The sequence below is a fragment of the Sander vitreus genome, chromosome 24 (genome assembly GCF_031162955.1).
Source record: "Sander vitreus isolate 19-12246 chromosome 24, sanVit1, whole genome shotgun sequence".
Classification (NCBI taxonomy): Eukaryota; Metazoa; Chordata; class Actinopteri; order Perciformes; family Percidae; genus Sander; species Sander vitreus.
This window is the reverse complement of record NC_135878.1, coordinates 14,768,581-14,786,089: the sequence shown is the minus strand read 5'-3', so window position 1 is coordinate 14,786,089 and position 17,509 is coordinate 14,768,581. Positions and strand designations below refer to the sequence as shown.

At 41.6% G+C, this 17,509-nt stretch overlaps 1 protein-coding gene across 1 annotated transcript in view; it reads left to right on the top strand.

Moving 5' to 3' along the window:
* Positions 1-8,538, top strand: part of acvr2ab (activin A receptor type 2Ab) — a 53,039-nt gene extending 44,501 nt beyond the window's left edge. Inside the window, exons 7-11 of the mRNA XM_078243488.1 lie at positions 3,416-3,561; positions 4,428-4,542; positions 5,119-5,257; positions 6,606-6,736; positions 7,321-8,538. Coding sequence (XP_078099614.1) covers positions 3,416-3,561; positions 4,428-4,542; positions 5,119-5,257; positions 6,606-6,736; positions 7,321-7,515 — 726 coding nt within the window. The 3' untranslated portion in view covers positions 7,516-8,538. The remainder of the gene's footprint in view (positions 1-3,415; positions 3,562-4,427; positions 4,543-5,118; positions 5,258-6,605; positions 6,737-7,320) is intronic.
* The last annotated feature ends 8,971 nt before the right edge of the window (positions 8,539-17,509 follow it).

The following is a 17,509-nucleotide window of genomic DNA, read 5'->3' as shown; positions in this document are numbered from 1 at the left end:
AACTCAACCCCACGTCACGCTGCGGTGGCCAATCATGTAACCGGGGATCAGACTTGGCGATGTGTTTTGAGCTATGGTTTGAGGCGGTGTGAGAATCCCTGCCTCTATTGCTGCCACAAGAGGGTAAAAAAAAAAAAACGATACACAAGCACTGAACTATCTGAAAAGTCTACTTAGTCCCCGCAAAGGTCTACTTAGTCCCCCCACAAGCTTAGTTCAAACCTGACAACCCAAGCTAAGCTAAGCTAGATTTAACTCAACACTTCCTGCAACTGACATTAGAGACGTTGGACGGGCAAAGTGTTGCCATGGCAGCAATGCAGAGGGGTGAAAGGATGAAAGGAAAGCTGTTAGTGGAGCATCCTTGCATCCAAAATAATTCAATCTAGTGTGTAACTGAATCTAAGACTAAAACGAATAAAATAAGTACTCAATTCAGACAAGTAAACACAGACCCGCCTTGCTTCACAAATATGCCACTGGAGGAACCTGATTACTGACAAGCTGTGAATGCGTGTTTTCCAGTTTACTACAGCGCATGTAAACACGTTTTCAATTTGATTTCCTGCCTGATTTCTTCCACTAACCAGGTTTGTTTGTGTATATGAAAACACGGTTTTATATATATATATATATATATATATATATATATATATATATATATATATATATATATATATATATGTCTTAGTGTATCGTCTCATGCTTATTGTACACAGTTCTAAAAGCGCCCCAGTATCAGACATCTCATAAAGTGGTTAACACTGGAAAAAGGGGAGAACATGCGTAAAACCTCCACATTGTATTGATTGTGTTCGGTGCCTTAGGAGCTAATCCATAATTACAATATTCTTCATGCCGTGTTTATCTTTTTTTATAAGCCTGGTTTATCCAGAGAAGGTGGACTTGCCCTCGTTGTGCTTCACTCAGCCTCGCAAGCACAGTCTTTGTAGCATTTGGGGGCTTTAAGTGCCTCTGTGTTTTGAGGGGGTCATTACCGATGAAGTAGAGAGCGAATCTTGTACGCTTCGCTTGCTTGAGTTTTTTCCCAGCCAGGCCAAGAATTTAAATCACTGTGCTTAAAAAGGCCTTCCCTGCGTGAATAAATGTTGAACAATTAAAGGTTGTGGGTGTGGCGGTGAGGCTTTTTATACAACAATACAACTCTTAAGTGAGCCACTTAACCCTGCTTCAGCTCTACAAGTGCCACTCTGACTTTATGAAGCTCTCCAAGTAGAAATAACAAAGGAGTTTTAGTTTAGGAAGGACATAGTCCCAGCAATATATCAGCAACACAAAGTCTTTGGAGGATATTTAACTTAAACTTTAACCTACGAAAAAGCTTATCCTTTCTGCCAGTTTTTTTTTAGTTTTTTTTTTTAAGAGCAGGTGTCAAAATGTTGGCCACGTCAGATTGGACTGAAGCTTAGCTTGTGTAACACAGCTGGAACAGTGATTGCACAATTCAGTCTCCTTGACGGCTGATTTATGCCTCAGTGTTTGGTGCAATTAAGCAGCTCTATGTGTTGAGGTTTGCAGTATCCGTAGCATGCAGTAGCTTGCTTTTAAAGGACGCAGGCCCCTTCCAAAACTCTCTGTACCCAAAATCTTTTCATATCTTGGACAATGTGTAATTATTAATAGCTGGCCAATGGGTGTCTTTCAAAGGGATATTGTCTGATGAGTCACTTTGTTTTAAATAATTAACCCTTTTATTGTGTTAGGGTCAAATTTATTCTATATTCACGACGTTCCACTTCCAGGATTGCTCCGGTGCCGCCGGAAATTCCGCCGTATGTCTTTCTTTTCGGCCAGATGTCCGTCCCCTTCCTCTCTCTTTGTGTTGGCGTTCTAACCTCTGGTGGATTTGTGAGGACTATGGTTAACTGCTCCTCAGATCTCTGCAGGGTAAATCCAGACAGCTAGCTAGACTATCTGTCCAATCTGAGTTTTCTGTTGCACGACTAAAACTACTTTTGAACGTCCACGTTCCACCAAAACCAGTTCCCAAATCTATTTAGCAGAGGCACCGTGGCTCCGTGCGGCGCTTATCAAGACGATTGTGATTGGTTTAAAGAAATTCCAATAAACCAGAGCACGTTTGTCTAACCATCCCAGAATGCTGTTGGGACTAGCCAGACCCTCCTCCACAGCACCGTGTGGGAAGGTCTGGCAATGATTTGACCCATTTTCATGTTCAGATATGTATAAAGTACTAAGAACAAGGGTTCATGATATCCCCAGAAACAGCTATTCTAACAAAACAAAAGATGTCACAATCTTAGTAAATTCTTTAAAAAGTCTTATTACACACACACACACACACACACACACACACACACTCAAAAAACAAGACAGCTGAAGTGATCAGATAGAATTTTTTGTTCTGCATCTGTTGGGGCTGCCTGCCCTCTAGTGGTCACTCCTGCAACTACATCTGTCTTTGGTCTCGCCAGAAGTGACCTTGTATCATATTGACATACATTATGTAAGCACAAAGATGTATAAAAGGATAAGGAATGAAAACAGATGCAGCTTGACATTAGTGTTAAAATCTAATCTAATCCTTAATCTTAATAATCTCAATTCCATTTCTATTTTTCTTTACCGCAATATTTAACATGTCTTCAAACGTGACCACTATCTATCTAAAGATGCTTGACTTCGAATCCATGCATACAAAGATTTTATTTTATTTATTTTTTGTGGCAGCTGTCAGGCGATGACGGATGTCTCAGCAATGCAAAATAGCATGACAAACCCATGCGGAAATGTAAGCAAGTCTTTGCTGATAAAGAGCCTGCGTGCTCAGCAAACCTGCCCTTGATAAATGGAGATTAAAGAACAAGGATCACACAACACAACAGCCAGGAGAGAAATGAACAGCATTTATCAGAGCTTTATTATTCGCCGAGAACAATAAATGTGCAGTGACGCTGGCTCGGTGACAGAGGCTGCCAAAGTTACTTCACTGTGGTTTTAAGAGGACACTTGGTAGACTGTACATTTTATTTATCACCCTTTTTATTGAAATATGGATCTCCCAGAAATCATTTCCTATTTTTTCTCTCTGTGCTACTCATCCCGACATTTAAATATTGAATCGTACAATCAAACAAAAAACGTTGACATATCCTGTTCCAGTTTTAGCTGTTTTTCAGGCATGCCGTGAAGAAATACTTTTATTGCAAAGTCCCTTGTGAAATACAATACTACCCACAGCTTTAGTGGCTCTCCATCCATTAGGGATTATTGCTGTTACCATGGAAACATTGCCTGCTCCAGCCATCACTATACTATTATGTAGCTTTACTTCTTATTCTTGTGGTTATTTCAGTGTTACTGTCAAATCTCCCTTTCTCGACATCGCCCGCATTACCAGATGAACCCGTCTTTTTCTCTCCCTGCCCCCCAGGGCTCGATGACAGACTACCTGAAGGCCAACGTGGTGTCGTGGAACGAGCTCTGCCACATCAGTCAGACAGCGGCCCGCGGCCTGGCCTACCTCCACGAGGATATCCCGGGACACAAGGACGGACACAAGCCCTCCATCGCCCACAGGTACGCTGTCAAAATATCTAGAATAGCTTTTATCCAAATGTTTGACTGGCTCCAGGAGCTCTACACTCAGCGATCTCTTAGGCTACATTTACACCACTACGTTTTGTTTAAAAAGGAATATCTTGTGCTACGTTTCCCCCTCTCATTCCCCCTGCTCTGGTGTTTCCCCCTCTCATTCCCCCTGCTCTGGCGTTTCCCCCTCTCATTCCCCCTGCTCTGGCGTTTCCATCCCCCCTCTCATCTCTCCCCTGCTCTGGCGCATTTCCCCCTGTCATTCCCCCTGCTCTGGTGTTTCCCCCTCTCATTCCCCCTGCTCTGGCGTTTCCCCCTCTCATTCCCCCTGCTCTGGCGTTTCCCCCTCTCATTCCCCCTGCTCTGGCGTTTCCACCTCTCATTCCCCCTGCTCTGGCGTTTTCCGAGCCCCTAAACCGGAGACATTTGGAAACACAAGCTATTCTTCCTGGGGTCCTACAATCTGTCATGTGACTATACAATTTACGACATCACATTACACACCATACACACACAGACATTACTTCACATTACACAACATTTGAGAATACAAATCATATTTGAATTTGACATTTAACGCAATTAATCAAAAAATGAAAGGTCTCAACGGAGACCTTTGGCGACACTGACGCCAACGTTTCTCCTCCTGATTGGGTCTTATCGCTCATGACTAAGACTACAAACGTTACCATGGCAACATTACATTGTGCGCATGCTGCTTCCTGATACTGTTCCTGCCCAGTAGTCGAGGATGTTGATGAGATAGGCGGTTTGGGCGTGTTACCAAACCGTAGCAATGTAACTTTAGCCTTAAACTGAAGGCATTTTTCCTTGTTTTCTTTATTCTCTCTTAGGGACATTAAGAGCAAGAATGTGCTGTTGAAGAATAACCTGACAGCCTGCATAGCGGACTTTGGCCTTGCCCTGCAGTTCGAAGCAGGGAAATCAGCAGGAGACACACATGGACAGGTGAACAATATGAACCTCTCATCCACCTCTTCACCACGTTTCCTGCCTTTTTTCTTTCTTTTTTTTTGGAAACTGGCTTCTCGAAGCCAAGGGGAATGTTACTGAGTCACCATTATCAATATAGATTAGTGAAAATACCTGGCAGCGCCTACGGGTGGCAGTGTGGGCCAAAGAAAATCTAGTAATGGGAATTTGTTGAGTTCTTGCACTGGCCTCCAAGGTCTATAAAATATTGGTAAAATGTTTGAAACATCTGTAGGTGATTGCTGATTTAGGTTTGGATGCTGGACAAAAATATCAGGATAATGTGGTTAAAACGCAGTGGAACCTCCCAGTTCTGTGTCACACAGGGATCAGCTCACATATTTGTGTATGACACCATTTGACCTATCTGCCAGCTAAGCAACAACACCCCGCGATGACAAGCACCGCTTTTCGCCGTCTCAGCCCTTCTGCGAGCCATGTCACGACTTTTTCTTCTTCCTCGCTGCCTTCGCTTGATTCTCTGTTCCGTGTTCATACTCCAATGCTGCCCCGTGACCTTTTTTTTTACACCGTTTCCCTTTGAACCTGCAGGTGGGGACACGGCGCTACATGGCTCCTGAAGTCCTGGAGGGCGCCATCAACTTCCAGCGCGACTCCTTCCTGCGTATCGACATGTATGCCTTCGGCCTCGTCCTCTGGGAGCTCGCGGCACGATGCACCGCTGCCGACGGTAAGACTGATGGTGTCAGCAGAAAAAAACCCTACTGACACCCATACTCAATTGATTGTGTCCAGTGTGGTGTTATTTGTGCACAACCAGTGGTGGAATGTAACTTTCTACTTCTACTCCGCTACATTTCAGAGAGAAATATTGTGCTTTTTACCCCTTTCTTTCTTTAAAATGTATTTCAAACATGTAAAAGAAAACATAAAATCAGGTCATCGCATAGATACATAATAACAAACACTTTTTTTGACATAACCCTAACCCGAAAAGGAGTGGGAAGAAGTATACACTTATTTAATCCCACCCTTCTCCGTAAAACCTTTTTAATGAACAAACTTCCTCTATCATAATGTTTTTTTCTTTTTTTAAACTCTTTCAATTATTTAACTTTACTACAACAATCATCTTACTAAATAAAATGTATTTCACTTATATACACTTATAATTTCTTGCCTATTTATTCTCCACTACATTCATCTGTTCCAGCTTTAGTTACTAGTTACTTTACACATTAAGATTCCTGCACACAAAACACATGTAGTTTATAAAATCTGATGTTTTATTCTAAAGTAAACTAGCCAACAATATAACGGCCTACAAGTCCAGCTGAGATGATCAGACCATTAAACACACAACTGGTTGGATCCTTTACACTTTTGACAGTGTTTTAATACTTTAACTACATTTTCCTGATGATACTTTTACTAAAGTAACATTTTCACTGCAGGACTTCTACTTGTAACGGAGTATTTTTTAACAGTGCGGTATTAGTACTTTTACTTAACCCTCCTGTTGTCCTCGGTTCAAATTTGACCCATTTTTTAAAAAACTTTCCATATCAGAAATTTGGGTTTCTTTCAACCAAATTGTCCAAAAAAAAGTAACGTGGATGGTTCCTTACAACGCTCTTCAAGTCAAATAAATGATCAGTCCACTAGTTTCATTGAATTTGGGTGTTTAATTCAATTTTATAGCATTTGAATTTTTTTTTATAAAAACGTTGGAAAAAAGTGACAAAAAATGTCAACAAAAAAAGCTTCGAAAACGTGGAAAAACTGTCAAAAAAATCAACAAAAACGTCAACAAAAGATTCAAAAACGTCTAAAAAAAGTGACAAAAACATCGGGAGGAAAAGCAACAAAAGTGTTGAAAAGTACACCAAAACGAAAAATACTACTACAACAACAACAACACAAGGGTTACGTAACATTTTCAATGCAGGACTAACACTTACTCACATACTGTTACTTTAACGTAATAAGAGTATTTTTACTTAAGTAAAGGATCCGAGTACACCGTGTCATTACTCCAGATTGATTTTCAGTTTGGAGCCGTGGTTGTGTGTCAACAGGCCCAGTGGACGAGTACATGCTCCCGTTTGAGGAGGAGGTGGGTCAGCATCCGTCTCTGGAGGACATGCAGGACGTCGTCGTGCATAAGAAGCTGCGGCCCATCCTGCGGGACTGCTGGCAGAAACATGCGGTGAGCAGTGACAAGACTCTTTTGTTGAGTTAAATGCTATTTTCCTGTTTTTCTGTGTCAATGAAACAGCCCATTTGTGTGACGTCCTGTTCTTTGTGGTTGCTGTTTTCAGTCAGATTGTTTATAGATCTCAATGTTTCCGAGCGCACTTGAAGGCAGCTTTATTTCCCAGGAGAGAGAGAGAGAAAAGAGAGGAGCGAGACATAGCTCAACAGTCAGCTGTTCCACAAACTCCCCGACAGTTCAGTGCTTGTGTTTGGTGTGTTAAAACTTTCTTGTGGCAGCGATAGAGGCAGTGATGTTTCCTGTTTCCTGTACGGGACTCTCACACCGCCTCAAAACACTGACAAGTCAGATCCCCGGTTACATGATTGGCCAGCGCAGCGAGACGTGGGGTTGCGTTTCTCAAAAGTTGAGTCGGTCTCAACTTTTCACCTGCACCAAAAAAACAAAAAAGGCACCATCAAGTAACGTTGATGCTCTCTCTCTCTCTCTCTCTCTCTCTCTCTCTCTCTCTCTCTCTCTCTCTCTCTCTCTCTCTCTCTCTCTCTCTCTCTCTCTCTCTCTCCCTCCCTCTCTCTCAGGGTCTGGCCATGCTCTGCGAAACCATCGAGGACTGCTGGGACCACGAGGCCGAGGCTCGCCTGTCCGCCGGCTGCGTCGAGGAGCGCATCAGCCAAATGCAGCGCCAAGCCCCCGTCATCGGGCCCGAGGAGATCGTCACTGTCGTCACCATGGTGACCAACGTGGACCTCCCGCCCAAGGAGTCCAGCTTATGATCGGCCTGTTCGAGCCAGCAGAAACGCGGATCGACACGGGGGGGGGGGGACGAACAGCCGACCCTGGTTGGTTGGCGTAGTGTTTTTTTTTTTTTTCTTTTCTTTTCTCTTTTCCGTTTTGATCTTCTTCTTCTTTTAAGTGCGGGCCGCTACTCGCGTTCAGGAAACACCCTGCGCCCACCTCACCACATCAGTTGATACCCCACCTCATTGTGAAAATGTGTCCCCAGAGGATTTTAACAGTCGAAAACTCTCTCATCCCGATAAAAAGAAAAAACGATTCAGGATATTAATGACGACAGGCGACGTTGCCCAGTGACAGTGCTGACATTCTGGGACGGCAACACTCAACAAACACTTTTATCATGTATTGTTTTTATATACACACACACACACACACACACACACACACACACACACACACACATACATATAGGAGGGCGACTTGTTCTGCTCGGTCTTCTACAGAGAGAGAAGATCGGGCAGAGAAAATTTCACAGGACTCTCGGTGCATTTTAGTGTAAAAAAAACAAAAAAAGGAGAAAAAAAAACAAAAGACGAGCACCTGGCTCTCGATACATTTGCTGTTTTTCTCGTGTGCGTTTTTTCCCGAAGAAAACGACTATCGTTCTGCCAATAAGCAACGGCTTCTGAATGTTTATAGTGTAATGCTGCTGTACATAGTGTATTATGGACCCAGACAACTTGGTAATCAAGCTTATTTTAAGGGGGGGAGGGGGGGAGGGAGGGGGTCCATTTTTCAAGCATTACGACGATGAAAACCATAAACCTCCTTCAACCAGGTATACCTCAGTTCAGATGGACACAGTTTAAATTAGTTCCCTCTCCCTGTTCACGCCCATAGCTCACAACCTCGGCTCTCTCCATGACCTCCCGAAAAACAGTCCGCTGTCAGCCGTGACACTCATGGATAATGTAGTCCACTGGATACACACGGCCCCTACACACCGGAAAACACAAGTGTTGGGGGTTTTTTCCCTCCCCTTTCTCAGTCTCACGTTTAGTTTTGACTGGATTAAAAACGTTCTCCTTTTTGGTAGTTTCATGTTTTCCCTCTGTCTTTGAGATTTTTCTTCTGATAATTAGGTGGGGGGGACATGCCCTCCCCCCCCCTCCCGTGATGAAGATGTCGTATAAAGTGAATTTTTTGGGTTTGCCGTGTCAACGGAGTAATAATATCTATCGCTGACAAGCCTAATTTTTGGCCATGAGATCTGGATATACAGTATTTATATCTCTCTGGATCAGCGCTGGGTACCAACTAATGCTACCTTTTTGATATTTGAAATCCCAAGGTTATTAACACGCTTCACGGCTGTCAAACTCTCGGAGCATATTCGTCTTGTTTCTTTTCATTTTGTGAGATCAGCTATGTGTGATCGGATTCCATCAATAGGAAAAAGCAGATTAACAATAAAAGATCATCCAATATGTTTATTTAAGGAGGCGGTTTATCAGATTTCAAGTGCAGGGGTACCCAGCCCTAATTTGGAATTATACCTGTATTTAGCTGAGCCAACTTGCTTCTGATTTGATTGCACACAGCTTCTTTTTTTTTTAATTACTATCAAGAGTTTCTGCTCTCTTTTGATACACCTCAGGAATCTTTGCTACGCCCCACCTCCTCACATCCTCTTCCTCCTCTTATCCTCGCCCGTCTCAGACTGGAGTACCTCCTTCTCTCGCTTCCTCTCTCTCTCTCTCTCACTCTCTTTCTCGCCTCATCTCTACTTGTAACGGGTTAGCCGTGCTCTCATGCTCAATAACAGCGTCTCCCGCTGTGTTAAGGACCAGATGATATGTCATCTTAACTACGGTTGGGCATCATTTGGATTTGAACAATTCTGATTCCTTTTGATTCCGGTTCTTTGAGGGGTGAAGTTGAAACGGGCCACATGCTTATTTTACAGATAAGAGGAACATTTTGATTCAGGCTACATTTACATTGCTAAGTTTTTTGGTTTAAAAGAGAATATCTTCTGCTACATTTCCCCCTGCTCTGGTGTTTCCCCCTCTCATTCCCCCTGCTCTGGTGTTTCCCCCTCTCATTCCCCCTGCTCTGGTGTTTCCCCCTCTCATTCCCCCTGCTCTGGTGTTTCCCCCTCTCATTCCCCCTGCTCTGGTGTCTCCCCCTCTCATTCCCCCTGCTCTGGTGTCTCCCCCTCTCATTCCCCCTGCTCTGGTGTTCCCCCCTCTCATTCCCCCTGCTCTGGTGTTTCCCCCTCTCATTCCCCCTGCTCTGGTGTTTCCCCCTCTCATTCTGGAGTCTCCACGCTGCCTCCTGTTTATGCCCAGTATACCAGAATGTTGATGAGATATGAGGTTTGGGCGTGTTAGAATAAACTACTACTGGAGCTAAAAACACTTTGTGTGCACGGAGATCACTTTTGGCTCAATACATCACTTAAGAACCAAAACGTAGCGATGTAAATGTTGTTTCACCGGGCTTTTTAAAGGTAAAATAAAGCCAGACTTTAGAGCACCGCTTAGTGTGCTCCGTGGCTGCAACACAACAAGCGCCTGGATGTACGGCAGCCGCTACGGGAACCAAACCTTGCACGTTAAATTTGGAAACATATGATCGGAATCGAAACCATATTTTCCAGTTCTCGATGCCCAATCCTAATTTTAACCCTATTCTAGGACAGCTCAATGGTAAACTTTCATTTTTTTTTCTGTCTCTAGAACCTTGTCAAACATTTCCCATCCCTATACAGGTGTTTATTTAGTCCGACGTCTGAGAGCAAGTTAGTTCCACCTTTTGTGAAGTCAAATGTGGCCCAAACGTTACTCCACACAAGTTATTGTGTTGCCCTCATGTTCTCTGTCTCGGCAAGCAAGCCAAGTAAGCTCCGACTCTGGCCAACTAGTTAACTAATCGCTCGACTGCTTTCAGATAAAGAGGACAACTTTTCTCCACCCGCTCACACAGGGCTGAAATGAATGAATGGTTTTGGATCGCACGGCTAACTGCAGTTTAGACGAGTTGAGACGAGGAATCTCTCTTTTTTCATCCCGGTGCCATTTCTACGCATCCATATTAATTACTCTTGTAGATGTCAGGCAAAACGGATGTATCTTGTCACTGTTGTGAAGGCAACAATGACATTTTTTTTTGGAGTCTTTTGTTTCATCTGAGGGACATTGAACACTGGTGCCGGCAGACCTGCAGTCTCTCCTCAAGCTTTGGGGCGGTTTCACAGGAACACAGTTTAAAATTAAGCGATGCGATTGGAAATACTAAAATATGAAGAAACTTCTTTCTACCAAACCATTTCACATTCAGGGCAATTCATAAGTATGCTTTCTTTATAACCTGCTGATCATTTTAAACAAGCGTCGTGCTGTAGTCCTCGAGGAAATAGAAGTAAACAAGTTTTTCAACAATGAAATGGACAGTGGAGTCAAAGTAAATCAGCACAAACAATCAAGTTTGTAATTGAGCTAAATATTTATTGCGAGCACTCATATATTCCCCAAGTATTCAGCGAAAACATGCTGCATTTATTTCAGTTTTGGAGCAACAGATTTTCCATATTTCTATTACAATAGATCTACATACTCTGGCAGATACAGATATAGTCAGTACACCATAGGCCTAATTTGTCTCTGTGTGTGTGTGTGTGTGGGGGGGGGGTATGAACCCATCCCAATAATCAAAACTGGGCATTTTGTTTTTGTTTCTTTTCAGTGTTTTTGCCATTTTTTTTTCAATGTTTTTGTTGCCTTTTTTCAAGGGTTTTTTGGACATTATATGTCTTTGGCACTTTTTTTTTGAGGGTTTTTTTCGTAATTTTTTTCCGATGTTTTTGTTGCTTTATTTCGGAGGGTTTTTTTTCCGCCTTTTTCAAGGTTTTTTTTGGACAATTCTTTCCGAAGGTTTTGTCGCCTTTTTGGGTTTTTTTCGACATCTTTGGCGCTTTTTTATAAAAGGTTTTTGTCACTTTTTCCGACATTTGTTTCTTTTTCACGTTTTTGTCTCTTTTTTTCCAACAATTTTTCCGATGTTTTTGTCGCTTTTTTAAAAATCCATGCATACATGTCCCAGGACCTCCCTAGATAGTTGGAGGACACCCCCCCCACCCCAATGTTGAACCCAAAGTTACGCCCTTGCAGTAAACACAATCTTAATAGATGCATTCAACATCCCAGCTCACAACAGTGTCAGCGAGGCAGAAATACAGACTTACCAGGGCCAAACTAACTTAATATTAACAGTTAATCTGACTTTAAAAGGTAGTTTTCTTCACCAAATAATCCAAATTTGGAGGAAGTGACAGTCAGGGTGGCGATATTATCTCCACATGTGATAAGACTATTAAACCTGAAGGAAGTCAAAGCCATCTTGTTTCTTTACTGTAGCACGAGTACGATATTTGCGTCAATATCGCTTCCTTTGGCTGCTGCTGTTTTTTAAGCAACCGCTATTCAGAAACAGCCATGTTTTCTAAGTTCCTCATGAAGCTTCAACAGTCAGGGACGTTGAGTACTGCAAAGCCCAAGCAGCCCTTCAATAAGCACTACCTCACACTCGCAGGGATATCTTTTGGGTGTAGAAAGTGTGGCAAGTGAACCAAAATCGTAACCGTGTTCCTCCAGTAGAAAGGGGATTCAAATTCCTTCGAAAAGTCTTTGAACTGGGGGGTTATTTCTCGGAGTAAACTCCTATTCCCCCCCCCCCATAGCTAAGAGATGACTGATGCAAAATAAGAAAATAAGGCTTAAAAGTGTCAACATTTTAGCCATTATGCATTATCTTTTGTGAAACTTTTACTGTACAAGACCGCAGAAAGCTTCTTATTAAAAATGATATGCTGACAAGCACGAACGTAAGAAGGAAAAAAGTATTACCAGTATTACCCTCCTTTGTTTCCAAAAAGTGTAAAACTTACCAGTATTTCAGCAGCCAAGTGGATTTAAAAAACTGCCAAAGTGGCTGGTAGAGTTGCAAACGTATCGGCCACAGCAACAACAAAACAAACGTGCCAGTGTTTGGTTGGCGGTCCTATCCCAGTACTGTAGGTAGATGGTGGAACATCTTCAGTGTTCAACAGCTTGAGTTTAAACTGCGCTTGAGAAACCGACCCAAACCGACAAATACCATTCAGGGATTCAGTACTATGCTTTTCTAAGTTCTAGCAAGTTTTATGCAACCAGTGCCGCAATTTACCCTACACTACTGTAGGATCATCTGCAGGAGTGACTTTCAATATACAAACACACACAAATAACTTGTAGCATTTTGATTTTATTTTATTTTTTTTTTATTTTTTTTTTGTGACCTTGCATATTGATATGTTGTGTATTTATTTTTTAATTTACAGGCCTGAGGTTTTGGGGATCAGAGCTCAGGTGCAACTCGGAAAAATGTAGAGTCGGCACGATTTATGGTCGTTGTTGTTGTTGGGGGTGGGTGTTCAGTTGTAATTCAGGAAATACTTTCATTAATTCAAAAAGAAAAAGATATAAACTGTAACGTGCTTCTTTCTATTCAGTCTATGGACAAACTACCGAGAATGAATGTTCTTCAGACTCCTGGATTTCCAGTATTGTGTGTACTTTGGTGGATTGAGCCCGGCCCTGTGTAACTTTAGAGGGCTTTGGGTTTGGCTGGTTTCGTGTGATTGTGCCCTGTCGACATAGAAACTAGTAAAACCGACGCACTCGGAGAGCCATTCATACACCTCCTGGTTGTATGGTGACCTGCTGGAGATGTAAACGAGTATCCGCTCTAAGGGCAGGATTCCCATTCAGTCCAACCAGAAAGAATAAAACAGATAAGGCAAATCCTGTGCAATATTTGGTTGTTAATTGTAAAGCTCCCAAATAGGATTTGAACTTAAAGAGTCCTGCTGTACCAAATAAAGTACCAACATCTGTTCTGGCCTTCTCGTTGCTTTGGCCCATCCATACATAAGCTTCTAAATCTTTGGATTGGCTCTTTTATCCAGAAAAACTTTCATGCTCTGTTTGTCTTTGTCTGAACCTGCATCTGCCATTTTTGTCAAACCGATCAAATCTCTTTGCTTCCCCTCAGGTCTTGACTTTCTTGGCAAACCTATTCTGACTCAACTATGGTCTAAAACATGGTCCGAACAATGTCATTTAAAGGTGTATGAATGGGTTTCCTCAGCATGCAGGCTTTACGTTTTTCTATCTCGACTTCCTCAAGCCCAGCACCTCACTTTGCTGTGCATATAAACTACCAGTGAAACATTTGTGTCTTGTTGCCCCTACTATTTTAAGCAGTCTAGGATGTGTACAGACATGAGAACATAAATACCTGTATCAACTATATACTCTGAGCTGAATCTTTATAAGTGCGTGCTGAACTTCAGTGTTTCCTCTACATTTATACTTTTCTTATGTTTTGACTCCACGGCGGGGCTTGGCCCCAGCTGCATACAAAAATTGTCCTACACTTTGCGAAAAATAACTAAGTTGAGCTTTGTGTAAGCTAAAAGCTAGAGGCTCATTGGAGTACTTTGTAAGACATCCATGAAAGCACTTAAGGGTTCCTTGGCAGAAAGAAAACGCAAACTTTCAGCCCAGGGCGTTCCTCAAGGAACCTACTCGGATCCCCTGACAGTTGCAATTTGAAGAATCCCCCAAAAGTTCTGAAAGACCAGTTGCAATACTCCATATGTGCTAATGCAATCACCTACTACAGGTATTTCATTCCAGCATCTCAATCTCCTCCTTTTTCTCACTGTTGGTAAGAATTTTAGAGGAAACATTGAACTCCAATGACCTAGCCGCCAAGACTGTCTTGGTTTGGTTGCCAGGCCTGGAATTTCTACAAACTAAACCCAAAAGACTACAAGCGTTTTTGACCCCACATTTCTCAAGGCTCTCGAGTTGCAGCGCTGATCCAGGATCTGCCAATGCAGCCTCTAACGGTCATGATGCTCACAGGGTTTCTGGATTTCAAGGCAGGAAGACCCTAAACTTCAGTGGGCTGTGTTTGCTCCTGATACATAAACTGTATGTTTTATATTACTAACAATAAGATGTGAAAATAGGACAAGAAACTGATGTCTGGAATTTCAAACTGGAAAATGGCATCACTCTTAACTCACTTGAGCAAGAGTGAGTTAGAGACTTTAGAAAAGTATTATAGCAGAAAAAAAAACTTCAGAAACCCTGGATACATTATCACAGAGGAGACTAATTGATCCCTGATCAGCGCTGGGACTCTCCGCCATAGTTTTTAATCAGCTGAAGTGATCCACGTGATGTAAATAAATGTGTTTTTAGATTGTGAATTATGATCTCTCTTTTTTTCCCCCACTGACGAAATAACACTTATTACTTCATTCCTGTTTATTTGACAACTGCGAGTAGAAGTTAGAAGCCCTTTATTTGCAATTAGTCATTTCCATTTATTGTTAATTTATTATTTGAAACTTTGTTGCTCACATACCGCGTGTTGAATCGCTCGTAGGAAGACACATTTTCTAATTTTTTTCATGTCCAGCTGACCTGCTGTGTCCCGACTATAAAAGAAGAATGAAAGACTTGTAATGTGTTTAGCAGTAGGGTAACGTGCTTCACAGAATAAGATTTGATGTACAAAAGATCAGCGTTTCTCAAGACCACTTTTTGAAGGTCTCGGTCTCGGAATTGACCGCATTTTTACTCGTGTCGGATGCTCGGGAGGTCCCGGGACATGTATGCGTGTATTTTCAAAAAGCAACCAAAACATCGGAAATATTGTCCAAAAAAAACTTTAAAAAAGATGGCCAATGCCTTCGGAAAAAAAGGGCCACAAAAATGTCGAAAAAATTGTCCATAAAAAGAGGACTCTTAGCTTTTTTTAACCCTGGTGTTGTCTTTCTGTCGACCATGCAACTTTCTTGTTTTTATGGGTCAAAATAAAACATAAAAATAAATAATTTCCTGACATTTTTGTCACTTGTTTTGGACGTTTTTGTTGCTTTTTTCAAAGTTTTTTTTTTTTTTTTGACGTTTGTCGTTTGTTTTCGACGTTTTTGAAGCTTTTTTTAACGTTCTTTTACCAATTTTTCCCCAAAAATTGAATAAAACACCCAAATTCAATGAAAGTAGTGAACTGATCATTTCTTTTTATTTTTGAAGAGCGTTGTAGGGATCCATCCACATTATTATTTTTGATAATTTGCTAATTTCGCTAAGAGGACTGTGTTTTTTTTATTTCGAGACACTTCAGAAATCTCATTACCCAAAGTGATTTAGCGAATATTAGCTAATACATATTAGCTAGTTGTGTATATACTGTATGTTTCATGTTTGGTCTGGTCTCGGTGATGACTTGGTCTCGGTTTAGGTGGTCTTAACTACAACTGCAAATCAATGGGGTACTAAGTATTAGTAGTTTAAATATTGTTTGATGTTTAGATTTTAAGCATCAAACACTTTAGTTCCTAAATTCTGGTGAATTTTTATGAAACAATTTGTGCCATTTCTGCATCAATTTGTGGTGCAATTTCTTTTATTGTCATTTTTAATTGGTCTCCTGTATTGTTAAACTTTCTGTAAATTCAAAACATCACACAAAGAAAACAGAGACGTGAGCTGCGTGGTTAAAGGGCATTCTTTTCAACCTGGACCCTATTTTCCCATGTGTTTGTGTGTAAGTGACTGATGGGAACAACAATCTTTGACATTGGTCCAGTATTAAGCGAGATCGCTGCAGGAAATTGCATTCGCTAAACCCACCAGACTCCATGTAAATAATTTTTTTTAGCATTTAGCTAAATGTCATTTTAGCATCGTAAAATACACTTCATTGAAAGTCGACAGAAACAAAATAAAACATGTTACAATATGTTGGCTCTATACATGCTAAAAGTATTGTTTTTTTTAAATGGAGTCTGGTGGGTTTAGCGCTAGCGACCTCAGAGCTGTTTCTGGTTAAACAGAAAGGTCTTAAAGAGGTTTTGAAGGTCTATCTCTGAAGGGATCCTTTTCATAATGTTGTCAGACACTTAGAATAATAATCTGAGCCTGTCAGCAGCAAAACGAGCACTTTTGTGAAGGTAAATACCATCTGGACAATTGTCCTATTAACTTAGATTGTAGCTGGTTTCGCTGACTGCCGACTGCAGCGATCTCGCTTAATCCTGGACCAACGTCAAAGATTGTTGTTCCCATCAGTCACTTAGACACAAACACATAGGTTGAAGAAAAGGTTGAAAAAAAACCCTTTAAGATGGTTTGCTCCACTATAGGGGTGTCTGAAATTGTTAGGAAAACATATTTACAGGTAAGTAGGATATATAGCCTACATGTCCATGACCTGTACCGTTATTTTGACCTCTTTTGGGGAGTGGGTTGTCTTTCATATTTGTTAAGGGGGGGACAAATCTACCTCTTATAAATATTGGGGAGAGATAGGATGTCCCTGAAAATGATTCTGGTCCCACTGTTATGTTTTTAATAGACCTGTTAACTGCATGTATGTGCATTGTTTTTGTCTAGAAAATCCACTGCATTACACATCACGTGTCATGATCGCAACACAGATAGATGAAGATTAAATGTCGCTGCTCAACAGCACTTTTGTTTTTTCTAGGTTTTGAGCCAGAAATCCAAACTGTTTTGCATTTGTACTTGCTGTCCAGGCCTGATGTTGGCTGCAGAGGTCCGCCTCTAGATGGCAGCATTCAGCAGATGAAGTGCTCTCAAGCCTGATTCCGGTTTTTCAAACTCGTCAATGTTTTTCAAGGTGAAATTCAAGTTGTTTTTTTTTTGTTGATGGATGGAACTTTGAAACCAGGTTTGCAGAAGTCTCGGGAGAAGTGGGAGACCGACTTGGGGTGTGACAATTCATACAGAGCTCTGTTTTATCTGAATTATGTCTTTTGCCCATATTCATTTTCATATAGATTGATCCACTACAACTTTCTTCACCAAAATCTCCATTACACCACAGAGATTACATAAATATATGGGGCTTGTCAGTGTATTTTTAAGCCAAGGGCCCCTTAACTAA